The following is a 12,881-nucleotide window of genomic DNA, read 5'->3' on the forward strand; positions in this document are numbered from 1 at the left end:
AATTCACAGGGAAAAACAGGAATTCACAGGGAGAAAACAGGAATTCACAGGGGGAAAAACAGGAATTCACAGGGAAAAACAGGAATTCACAGGGAGAAAACAGGAATTCACAGGGGGAAAAAACAGGAATTGACAGGGGGAAAAACAGGAATTCACAGGGAAAAACAGGAATTCACAGGGGAAAAACAGGAATTCACAGGGGAAAAAACAGGAATTCACAGGGGGAAAAAACAGGAATTGACAGGGGAAAAACAGGAATTCACAGGGGGAAAAAACAGGAATTCACAGGGGGAAAAAACAGGAATTCACAAGGGAAAAACAGGAATTGACAGGGAGAAAAACAGGAGGAGTGGGGACAGGGAGCAGGAAAGGTACCAGGTGTATTCCCAAGGATCCCTGAGCGCCGAGGAGATCTGCATGGACCTGGCCCAGAGGATTGGTGAGGGGTTCAGGGCTCGGCACCGAGCCTGGACATGCTTTTAGTTTTTATTTTTATTGATTTTTTATTTTTATTTTTGTTTTTTTTTTAATAATTTTATTTTTTTTTTTTAAATTTTTTTTTGGTGGGTGTCGTCGCGTTTCCGCGCTCGTCGGGGGTTCTGAAAGGGCGATGGGGTTTTTTTTTTTTTTTGTTGGGGTTTGGAGGGGGAAGAAGGAGGAATTTGTAGGGAAAAAGGGGATGGGGGGAAACAGCTGGAATTAGCAGGGGGGAAAAAAAAACAACAAAAAAAAACACACAAAAAAAACAAAAAAAAAACCACAAAAAAAATAAAATAAAAAAAAAAACAAACAGGAGAACCCGGGAAAACAGCAGGAATTCACAGGGGAAAAACAGGAATTCACAGGGGAGAAACAGGAATTCACAGGGGGAAAACAGGAATTCACAGGGGAAAAAACAGGAATTCACAGGGGGAAAAACAGGAATTGACAGGGGGAAAAAACAGGAATTCACAGGGAAAAAACAGGAATTCACAGGGGGAAAACAGGAATTCACAGGGGGAAAAACAGGAATTCACAGGGGGAAAAACAGGAATTCACAGGGGGAGAAACAGGAATTCACAGGGGAAAAACAGGAATTGACAGGGGGAAAAAACAGGAATTCACAGGGGGAAAACAGGAATTCACAGGGGGGAAAAACAGGAATTCACAGGGGAGGAAAAACAGGAATTCACAGGGGGAAAAACAGGAATTCACAGGGGGAAAAAACAGGAATTGACAGGGGGAAAAAACAGGAATTCACAGGGAAAAAACAGGAATTCACAGGGGGAAAACAGGAATTCACAGGGGGAAAAACAGGAATTCACAGGGGGAAAAACAGGAATTCACAGGGGGAAAACAGGAATTCACAGGGGGGAAAAACAGGAATTCACAGGGGGAAAACAGGAATTCACAGGGGGAAAAACAGGAATTCACAGGGGAAAAACAGGAATTCACAGGGGAAAAACAGGAATTCACAGGGGGAAAAAACAGGAATTCACAGGGGGAAAACAGGAATTCACAGGGGGGAAAAACAGGAATTCACAGGGGGAAAAAACAGGAATTCACAGGGGGAAAAACAGGAATTCACAGGGGGAAAAACAGGAATTCACAGGGAAAAAACAGGAATTGACAGGGGGAAAACAGGAATTGACAGGGGGAAAAACAGGAATTCACAGGGGAAAAAACAGGAATTCACAGGGGAAAAACAGGAATTGACAGGGGGAAAACAGGAATTCACAGGGAAAAAACAGGAATTCACAGGGGAAAAACAGGAATTCACAGGGGAAAAAACAGGAATTCACAGGGAAAAACAGGAATTCACAGGGGAGAAAAAACAGGAATTCACAGGGGAAAAACAGGAATTGACGGGGAAAAACAGGAATTCACAGGGGGAAAACAGGAATTCACAGGGGGAAAAAACAGGAATTCACAGGGGGAAAAAACAGGAATTCACAGGGGAGGAAAAACAGGAATTCACAGGGGAGGAAAAACAGGAATTCACAGGGGAGGAAAAACAGGAATTGACAGGGGGAGAAACAGGAATTCACAGGGGGAAAAACAGGAATTGACAGGGGAAAAACAGGAATTCACAGGGGGAAAAACAGGAATTCACAGGGAAAAACAGGAATTCACAGGGGGAAAAACAGGAATTCACAGGGGAAAAAACAGGAATTGACAGGGGAAAAACAGGAATTCACAGGGGGAAAAACAGGAATTCACAAGGGAAAAAAACAGGAATTCACAGGGGAAAAAACAGGAATTCACAGGGGGAAAAAACAGGAATTGACAGGGGAAAAACAGGAATTCACAGGGGGGGAAAAAAAAAAGAAACCCAAAACAGAATTTCCCAGGGAAAAAAAAAATCCAGGAATTTCCGGGGAAAAAAAAATCCAGGAATTTCCAGGGAAAAAAAAAAAATCCAGGAATTCCCGGGGAAAAAAAAAATCCAGGAATTTCCAGGGAAAAAAAAAAAATCCAGGAATTCCCGGGGGAAAAAAAAAAAATCCAGGAATTTCCAGGGAAAAAAAAAATTCAGGAATTTCCAGGGAAAAAAAAAATCCAGGAATTTCCAGGAAAAAGAAAATCCAGGAATTCCCAGGGAAAAAAAAAAAATCCAGGAATTCCCGGGTAAAAAAAAAAATCCAGGAATTTCCAGGGAAAAAAAAAAATCCAGGAATTTCCAGGGAAAAAAAAAAAATCCAGGAATTCCCAGGGAAAAAAAAAATTCAGGAATTTCCAGGGAAAAAAAAATCCAGGAATTCCCAGGGAAAAAAAAAATCCAGGAATTTCCAGGGAAAAAAAAAAAATCCAGGAATTTCCGGGAAAAAAAGATCCAGGAATTCCCAGGGAAAAAAATAATTCAGGAATTTCCAGGGAAAAAAAAATCCAGGAATTCCCAGTGAAAAAAAAAATCCAGGAATTCCTGGGGAAAAAAAAAAATCCAGGAATTTCCAGGGAAAAAAAAAAAATCCAGGAATTCCCAGGGAAAAAAAAAAATCCAGGAATTTCCAGGGAAAAAAAAAAAATCCAGGAATTTCCAGGGAACACAGCTGAAATTCCCGGGGAAAAAAAAAAAAAAAACAAAAAACCAAAAAAACCCCAAAAAACCCCAAAAACCCAGAAATTCCCAGGGAAAACAGCAGATCCCACCTGGATTCCTTCCCAAGGCTGAGAAAATTCCCAGATTTTCTTCCCGGGGAATGCAGGGGGCTGAGTCGGGGTTTCTTTGGAATAAAAAGCAGCTGGAGTTTGATCCCTTGGGGAATGAAACCAAACCCGGGGAAGGAGGAACTGGAAAAGTTTTTATTGTTGAGGGTGGGGAGAGGGATGGGGGGAAAATCCACGGCTGCTCCAAGCTGGGATTTTTTATTATTATTATTATTTTTTTTTTTTTAAATTATTTTTTTTTTTTTTTTGGATGGAATTCTTTTGGAATTCCCGGGGCAGGAATCACCCCCCTGTGCTGCAGCCTCTTCGCTCTGTACGAGCCCCAGAGCCGGCTCTGGCTGCCCCCAAACCACAAATTCCACATCGGGAAGGAGACCAACGTCAGCCTGCTCTTCAGGATGAGGTGAGGCCTCTGCCATTCCCAAAATTCCCATGGAAAAGCTCTTCAGGGTGAGGTGAGGCCTCTGCCATTCCCAAAATTCCATGGAAAAGCTCTTCAGGATGAGGTGAGGCCTCTGCCATTCCCAAAATTCCCATGGAAAAGCTCTTCAGGATGAGGTGAGGCCTCTGCCATTCCCAAAATTCCCATGGAAAAGCTCTTCAGGATGAGGTGAGGCCTCTGCCATTCCCAAAATTCCATGGAAAAGCTCTTCAGGATGAGGTGAGGCCTCTGCCATTCCCAAAATTCCCATGGAAAAGCTCTTCAGGATGAGGTGAGGCCTCTGCCATTCCCAAAATTCCCATGGAAAAGCTCTTCAGGATGAGGTGAGGCCTCTGCCATTCCCAAAATTCCATGGAAAAGCTCTTCAGGATGAGGTGAGGCCTCTGCCATTCCCAAAATTCCATGGAAAAGCTCTTCAGGATGAGGTGAGGCCTCTGCCATTCCCAAAATTCCCATGGAAAAGCTCTTCAGGGTGAGGTGAGGCCTCTGCCATTCCCAAAATTCCCATGGAAAAGCTCTTCAGGATGAGGTGAGGCCTCTGCCATTCCCAAAATTCCCATGGAAAAGCTCTTCAGGATGAGGTGAGGCCTCTGCCATTCCCAAAATCCCATGGAAAAGCTCTTCAGGGTGAGGTGAGGCCTCTGCCATTCCCAAAATTCCATGGAAAAGCTCTTCAGGATGAGGTGAGGCCTCTGCCATTCCCAAAATTCCATGGAAAAGCTCTTCAGGATGAGGTGAGGCCTCTGCCATTCCCAAAATTCCCATGGAAAAGCTCTTCAGGATGAGGTGAGGCCTCTGCCATTCCCAAAATTCCATGGAAAAGCTCTTCAGGATGAGGTGAGGCCTCTGCCATTCCCAAAATTCCCATGGAAAAGCTCTTCAGGGTGAGGTGAGGCCTCTGCCATTCCCAAAATTCCCATGGAAAAGCTCTTCAGGATGAGGTGAGGCCTCTGCCATTCCCAAAATTCCCATGGAAAAGCTCTTCAGGATGAGGTGAGGCCTCTGCCATTCCCAAAATCCCATGGAAAAGCTCTTCAGGATGAGGTGAGGCCTCTGCCATTCCCAAAATCCCATGGAAAAGCTCTTCAGGATGAGGTGAGGCCTCTGCCATTCCCAAAATTCCCATGGAAAAGCTCTTCAGGGTGAGGTGAGGCCTCTGCCATTCCCAAAATTCCATGGAAAAGCTCTTCAGGATGAGGTGAGGCCTCTGCCATTCCCAAAATTCCATGGAAAAGCTCTTCAGGATGAGGTGAGGCCTCTGCCATTCCCAAAATTCCCATGGAAAAGCTCTTCAGGATGAGGTGAGGCCTCTGCCATTCCCAAAATTCCCATGGAAAAGCTCTTCAGGGTGAGGTGAGGCCTCTGCCATTCCCAAAATTCCATGGAAAAGCTCTTCAGGGTGAGGTGAGGCCTCTGCCATTCCCAAAATTCCATGGAAAAGCTCTTCAGGATGAGGTGAGGCCTCTGCCATTCCCAAAATTCCATGGAAAAGCTCTTCAGGATGAGGTGAGGCCTCTGCCATTCCCAAAATTCCCATGGAAAAGCTCTTCAGGATGAGGTGAGGCCTCTGCCATTCCCAAAATTCCCATGGAAAAGCTCTTCAGGATGAGGTGAGGCCTCTGCCATTCCCAAAATTCCCATGGAAAAGCTCTTCAGGATGAGGTGAGGCCTCTGCCATTCCCAAAATTCCATGGAAAAGCTCTTCAGGATGAGGTGAGGCCTCTGCCATTCCCAAAATTCCCATGGAAAAGCTCTTCAGGATGAGGTGAGGCCTCTGCCATTCCCAAAATTCCATGGAAAAGCTCTTCAGGGTGAGGTGAGGCCTCTGCCATTCCCAAAATTCCCATGGAAAAGCTCTTCAGGATGAGGTGAGGCCTCTGCCATTCCCAAAATTCCCATGGAAAAGCTCTTCAGGGTGAGGTGAGGCCTCTGCCATTCCCAAAATTCCATGGAAAAGCTCTTCAGGATGAGGTGAGGCCTCTGCCATTCCCAAAATTCCATGGAAAAGCTCTTCAGGATGAGGTGAGGCCTCTGCCATTCCCAAAATTCCCATGGAAAAGCTCTTCAGGATGAGGTGAGGCCTCTGCCATTCCCAAAATTCCATGGAAAAGCTCTTCAGGGTGAGGTGAGGCCTCTGCCATTCCCAAAATTCCCATGGAAAAGCTCTTCAGGATGAGGTGAGGCCTCTGCCATTCCCAAAATTCCCATGGAAAAGCTCTTCAGGATGAGGTGAGGCCTCTGCCATTCCCAAAATTCCATGGAAAAGCTCTTCAGGATGAGGTGAGGCCTCTGCCATTCCCAAAATTCCATGGAAAAGCTCTTCAGGATGAGGTGAGGCCTCTGCCATTCCCAAAATTCCATGGAAAAGCTCTTCAGGATCAGGGGAGGCCTCTGCCAGTCCCAAAAAAATCCCTAAAAAATCCCAAAAAAACCCCAAAAAATCCCCGAAAAATCCCAAAAAATCCCCAAAAATCCCCCAAAAAATTGCAAAAGAAAATCCCCCAAAAAATAAAAAAAAAAATCTCCAAAAAATCCCAAAAAACCCCCAAAAAACCCCCAAAAAACCCAAAAAATCCCCCAAAAAATCCCAAAAATCCCCAAAAAACCCCCCAAAAAATTGTGAAAAAAATCCCCAAAAAATAAAAAAAAAATCTGCAAAAAACCCCAAAAAAATCTCCAAAAAATCCCCAAAATCCCCCAAAAAATCCAAAAACCCCCAAAAATCCCCAAAAAATCCCAAAAATCCCAAAAAACCTCCAAAAATCCCAAAAAATCCCCCAAAAAATCCAAAAAAACCCCAAAAAACCCCCAAAAAATTCCCAAAAAACCCCCCAAAAATCCCCAAAATCCCCCAAAAAATCCAAAAACCCCCAAAAATCCCCAAAAAATCCCAAAAATCCCAAAAAACATCCAAAAATCCCAAAAAATCCCCCAAAAAATGCCAAAAACCCCAAAAAACCCCAAAAACCCCCCCAAAAACCCCAAAAAACCCAAAAAATCCCCCCCAAAAATCCCAAAAATCCCCAAAAAACCCACAAAAAATTGTGAAAAATATCCCCAAAAAATCCAAAAAAATCTCCAAAAAATCCCCCAAAAAATCCAAAAAAATCCCCAAAAAATCCCCAAAAAATCACAAAAAACCCCAAAAATCCCTAAAAAACCCCAAAAAATCCCAAAAAATCGCTAAAAAAATCCCCAAAAAATCCCAAATACCCCCCAAAAAACCCCAAAAATCCCAGAAATCCCCCCAAAAAAACCCCAAAAAACCCCAAAAAATCGCAAAAATCTCCCAAAAATCCCAAAAAAAACCCAAAAAAACCCCAAAAAAACCCCAAAAAAAACCCAAAAAACCCCCAAAAAACCCCAAAAACCCCAAAAAAATCCCCCCAAAAATCAAAAAAAAACCCCAAAAACCCCCAAAAAATCCCAAAAAAACCCCTCAAAAAATAAAAAAAAAAAAATCCCAAAAAATCCAAAAAAACCTCAAAAATTCCCAAAAAAATCCCAAAAAACCTCCCCGGGTTGAATCCCAACTCTTGTTTCCTCCTGCAGGTTTTATTTCAGGAACTGGCACGGCTTGAACCAACAGGAGCCCGCGGTTTTCCGGAATTTTCCACGGCCCGGGGATTATCCCGAGGAAAAAAATCCTGGGGAAAAATCTCCTGGGGGAGCTGTGCTGGATCGAGCCTCCTTCGAGTACCTGTTTGAGCAGGTAAAGACAAAAAAAAAAAAATAAAATAAATAAAAACAGAAAAAAAAAACGAAAAAATAACCAAAAAAAAAAAAATGGGATTATTCTGATTCAGAATGAATTGGTTTTGTCACCCCCCCCCAAAAAAAAAAATAATAATTGTGTAATTCTGTAGGATCGGTTTGGTTTTTAATGGTTTTATTTGCAGAGTTAAATTAAACCAAAAAAACCAAAAAGAAACAAAAAAAAAAAAAAAAAAAAAAAAAACAAAAAAAAACCCAAAAAAAAACCCCCAAAAATCCCCAAAAAATCCCCCAAAAAACCGCCAAAAAACCCAAAAAAAAACCCCAAAAAACCCAAAAAAACACCAAAAGAACCCCAAAAAAACCCCAAAAAAACCTCAAAAAACAAAAAAAAAAACCCAAAAAAACCCCAAAAAAACACCAAAAAACCCCCCAAAAAACACCAAAAAAACCCCAAAAAACCAAAAAAAACCCCCAAAAAAACCCAAAAAAACACCAAAAAACCCCCCAAAATACCCCAAAAAAACCCCAAAAAACCAAAAAAAACGCCAAAAAAACCCCCCAAAAAACCCCAAAAAACCAAAAAAAAATCCCAAAAAACCCCAAAAAACCCCCCAAAAAAACCCCAAAAAAACCCAAAAAAACCCCCAAAAAACAAACAAAAAAAAAACCCAAAAAAACCCAAAAAACCCCAAAAAAACCCCAAAAAACCCCAAAAAACCCCCAAAAAACCCCCAAAAAAACCAAAAAAAACCCCAAAAAACCCCATGAAATCCCCAAAAAATCCCTAAAAAATCCCTAAAAAACCCCAAAAAAACCCCCCAAAAAAATCCCCCAAAAATCCCAAAAAACTCCAAAAAAACCCCAAAAAACCCCAAAAAAACCCAAAAAACCCCAAAAAAACCCCAAAAAAACCCCAAAAAGAAAAAGAAAATAATTCCAGAAATCAGCTCAATATTGGGAAAAATGAGATTATTCTTAATTTATTCCCCCTCCCCAAAAAAAAATTCCATAATTCTGTAATTCCACGGGATCATTTTAATTTTTTAATTTAATTAAAAAAATCCCAAAAAATAGGAACGTCCTTCCATAAATCAGAATAATTTTTGGGAAAAAAAAATGAAATTATTCCTGTTAATTTATATCAGAATTACTCATTTTATCCCTCCCCTCCCCGTGATCATTTTCCCAATTTTCCCAATTTTCCCAATTTTCCCAATTTTCCCAATTTTCCCAATTTTCCCAATTCACATTTTCCCAATTTTCCCAATTTTCCCAATTTTCCCAATTCTCATTTTCCCAATTTTCCCAATTCACATTTTCCCAATTCACATTTTCCCAATTTTCATTTTCCAAATTTTCATTTTCCCAATTTTCCCAATTTTCCCAATTCACATTTTCCCAATTTTCCCAATTTTCCCAATTTTCCCAATTTTCCCAATTCACATTTTCCCAATTTTCCCAATTTTCCCAATTCTCATTTTCCCAATTTTCCCAATTTTCCCAATTTTCCCAATTCACATTTTCCCAATTTTCATTTTCCAAATTTTCATTTTCCCAATTTTCCCAATTTTCCCAATTCTCATTTTCCCAATTTTCCCAATTCACATTTTCCCAATTTTCCCAATTTTCCCAATTTTCCCAATTCTCATTTTCCCAATTTTCCCAATTCACATTTTCCCAATTTTCATTTTCCAAATTTTCATTTTCCCAATTTTCCCAATTTTCCCAATTCACATTTTCCCAATTTTCCCAATTTTCCCAATTTTCCCAATTTTCCCAATTTTCCCAATTCACATTTTCCCAATTTTCCCAATTTTCCCAATTCTCATTTTCCCAATTTTCCCAATTTTCCCAATTTTCCCAATTCACATTTTCCCAATTTTCATTTTCCAAATTTCATTTTCCCAATTTTCCCAATTTTCCCAATTCACATTTTCCCAATTTTCCCAATTTTCCCAATTTTCCCAATTTTCCCAATTCACATTTTCCCAATTTTCCCAATTTTCCCAATTTTCCCAATTTTCCCAATTCACATTTTCCCAATTCACATTTTCCCAATTTTCCCAATTTTCCCAATTCTCATTTTCCCAATTTTCCCAATTTTCCCAATTTTCCCAATTCACATTTTCCCAATTTTCATTTTCCAAATTTTCATTTTCCCAATTTTCCCAATTTTCCCAATTCACATTTTCCCAATTTTCCCAATTTTCCCAATTTTCCCAATTTTCCCAATTCACATTTTCCCAATTTTCCCAATTTTCCCAATTTTCCCAATTTTCCCAATTCACATTTTCCCCATTCACATTTTCCCAATTTTCCCAATTTTCCCAATTTTCATTTTCCCAATTTTCCCAATTTTCCCAATTCACATTTTCCCAATTCACATTTTCCCAATTTTCCCAATTCACATTTTCCCAATTTTCATTTTCCCAATTTTCCCAATTTTCCCAATTTTCCCAATTCTCATTTTCCCAATTTTCCCAATTCACATTTTCCCAATTCACATTTTCCCAATTTTCCCAATTTTCCCAATTCACATTTTCCCAATTTTCATTTTCCCAATTTTCCCAATTCACATTTTCCCAATTTTCCCAATTTTCATTTTCCCAATTTTCCCAATTCACATTTTCCCAATTTTCCCAATTCACATTTTCCCCATTCACATTTTCCCAATTTTCCCAATTTTCCCAATTTTCCCAATTCACATTTTCCCAATTTTCCCAATTTTCATTTTCCCAATTTTCCCAATTTTCCCAATTCACATTTTCCCAATTTTCCCAATTCACATTTTCCCAATTTTCCCAATTTTCCCAATTTTCCCAATTCACATTTTCCCAATTCACATTTTCCCAATTTTCCCAATTTTCCCAATTCACATTTTCCCAATTTTCCCAATTTTCCCAATTTTCCCAATTCACATTTTCCCAATTTTCCCAATTCACATTTTCCCAATTTTCCCAATTTTCCCACTTCACATTTTCCCCATTCTCATTTTCCCAATTTTCCCAATTTTCCCACTTCACATTTTCCCAATTTTCCCAATTTTCCCAATTCACATTTTCCCAATTCACATTTTCCCAATTTTCCCAATTCTCATTTTCCCAATTTTCATTTTCCCAATTTTCCCAATTCACATTTTCCCAATTTTCATTTTCCCAATTTTCCCAATTCACATTTTCCCAATTTTCATTTTCCCAATTTTCCCAATTTTCCCAATTTTCCCAATTCACATTTTCCCAATTCACATTTTCCCAATTTTCCCAATTCACATTTTCCCAATTTTCATTTTCCCAATTTTCCCAATTTTCCCAATTTTCCCAATTCACATTTTCCCAATTTTCCCAATTTTCCCAATTTTCCCAATTCACATTTTCCCAATTTTCCCAATTCTCATTTTCCCAATTCACATTTTCCCACTTCACATTTTCCCAATTTTCCCAATTTTCCCACTTTTCCCAATTTTTATTTAAATAAAAACCCCGGGGACGTTTCAATGCGGGCGAAACCTCTCGGCTTTCATTGCGGGGCTGGGTTTTTTTTGTTTTTTTTTTAATATATATATAATTTTTTTTTTAAATTTAATATCATCAACAATTCATTTGTTTTACATAATTAATGTTTTTTTTTTGTTGTTTTTTTTTTTTTCCCCCTCCCCCCCCCGCTGTCCCAGGGCAAGTTCGAGTTCACGAGGGGCTCGGAGCTGCGGGAGCCGCGCTCGGAGCCGGAGCCTCGGAGCTGCCAGGCCGAGAGCCTGGGCATGGCCGTGCTGCACCTGGCTCACCTGGCCCTGAGCAGGGGCGTGTCCCTGCAGCAGGCGGCCTCTGCCTGCAGGTCCCCCCTCCTCCTCCTCCTCCTCCTCCTCCTCATTTCCCCCTTTTTTCCCACCTTTTTCCCCCTTTTTTCACTTTTTTTTTGCTTTTTTTCCGCTTTTTTTCGCCTCTTTTTCCCCCCTTTTTTTCCCTCTTTATCCCCTGTTACCTTTCCCCTTTATTCCCTTTTTCCCCCTTTATTCCCTTTCCCCTTTCCCCTTTATCCCCCTTTATTCCCCTTTTCCCCCTTTATCCCCCGTTTTTCCCCCTTTATTCCCTGGGCATGGCCCGTGCTGCACCTGGCTCACCTGGCCCTGAGCAGGGGCGTGTCCCTGCAGCAGGCGGCCTCTGCCTGCAGGTCCCTCCTCCTCCTCCTCCTCCTCCTCCTCCTCATTTCCCCCTTTTTTCCCACCTTTTTCCCCCTTTTTTTCACTTTTTTTCCACTTTTTTCTGCTTTTTTTCACCACTTTTTTTCCCCTTTTTTCCCCTCTTTATCCCCTGTTCCCTTTCCCCTTTATCCCCTTTATCCCCTGTTCCCTTTCCCCCTTTATTCCCCTTCCCCTTTATTCCCTTTATTCCCTTTATTCCCTTTTTCCCCCTTTATTCCCTTTCCCTTTCCCCCTTTCCCCCTTTATTCCCCTTTTCCCCCTTTATCCCCCGTTTTTCCCTCTCCCCCTGGCCATGGCCGTGCTGCACCTGGCTCACCTGGCCCTGAGCAGGGGCGTGTCCCTGCAGCAGGCGGCCTCTGCCTGCAGGTCCCTCCTCCTCCTCCTCCTCCTCCTCCTCCTCATTTCCCCCTTTTTTTCCACCTTTTTCCCCCTTTTTTTCACTTTTTTTCCACTTTTTTCTGCTTTTTTTCACCACTTTTTTTCCCCTTTTTTTCCCTCTTTATCCCCTGTTCCCTTTCCCCTTTATCCCCTTTATTCCCTGTCCCCTTTCCCCTTTATTCCCTTTCCCCTTTCTCCCCCTTTCTCCCCCTTTATCCCCTGTTCCCTTTCTCCCTTTATTCCATTTTCCCTTTATTCCCTTTTTCCCCCTTTATTCCCTGTTTCCCCCTTTTCCCCCTTTCCCCCTTTATTCCCTTCCCCCCTTTCCCCTTTATTCCCTTTATCCCCTTTATCCCCTGTTCCCTTTCCCCCCTTTATTCCCTTTCCCCTTTATTCCCTGTTTCCCCCTTTATTCCCTTTCCCCTTTATTCCATTTTCCCTTTATTCCCTTTTTCCCCCTTTATTCCCTTTCCCCCTTTCCCCCTTTCCCCCTTTATTCCCCTTTTCCCCCTTTATCCCCCGTTTCTCCCTCTCCCCCTGGCCATGGCCGTGCTGCACCTGGCTCACCTGGCCCTGAGCAGGGGCGTGTCCCTGCAGCAGGCGGCCTCTGCCTGCAGGTCCCCCCTCCTCCTCCTCCTCCTCCTCCTCCTCCTCATTTCCCCCTTTTTTCCCACCTTTTTCCCCCTTTTTTCACTTTTTTTTTGCTTTTTTTTCCGCTTTTTTTCGCCTCTTTTTTCCCCCTTTTTTTCCCTCTTTATCCCCTGTTCCCTTTCCCCCTTCATTCCCTTTATTCCCTTTATCCCCTTTATTCCCTGTTCCCTTTCCCCTTTATTCCTTTCCCCCTTTCCCCCCCTTTCCCCCTTTTCCCCCTTTATTCCCTTTCCCCTTTATCCCCTGTTCCCTTTCCCCCTTCATTCCCTTCATTCCCTTCATTCCCTTTATTCCCTTTTTCCCCCTTTATTCCCTTTCCCCCTTTTCCCCCTTTCCCCCTTTATCCCC

The 12,881-nt window shown here is 41.8% G+C and overlaps 1 protein-coding gene across 1 annotated transcript in view; it reads left to right on the top strand.

Annotated features, from left to right (window-relative positions):
- Window positions 1–12,881, top strand: part of LOC134055407 (non-receptor tyrosine-protein kinase TYK2-like) — a gene marked incomplete at its 5' end in the record, with an annotated part of 36,447 nt that overhangs the window by 492 nt on the left and 23,074 nt on the right. The window contains 4 exons of the mRNA XM_062511743.1: window positions 1–439; window positions 3,427–3,550; window positions 7,142–7,301; window positions 10,977–12,710. The exon at window positions 1–439 is cut by the window's left edge and continues 492 nt beyond it. Of these exons, the coding sequence (XP_062367727.1) occupies window positions 1–439; window positions 3,427–3,550; window positions 7,142–7,301; window positions 10,977–12,710 (2,457 nt within the window). The remainder of the gene's footprint in view (window positions 440–3,426; window positions 3,551–7,141; window positions 7,302–10,976; window positions 12,711–12,881) is intronic.

This window comes from Cinclus cinclus, chromosome 32 (assembly GCF_963662255.1).
Source record: "Cinclus cinclus chromosome 32, bCinCin1.1, whole genome shotgun sequence".
Taxonomy (NCBI): Eukaryota; Metazoa; Chordata; class Aves; order Passeriformes; family Cinclidae; genus Cinclus; species Cinclus cinclus.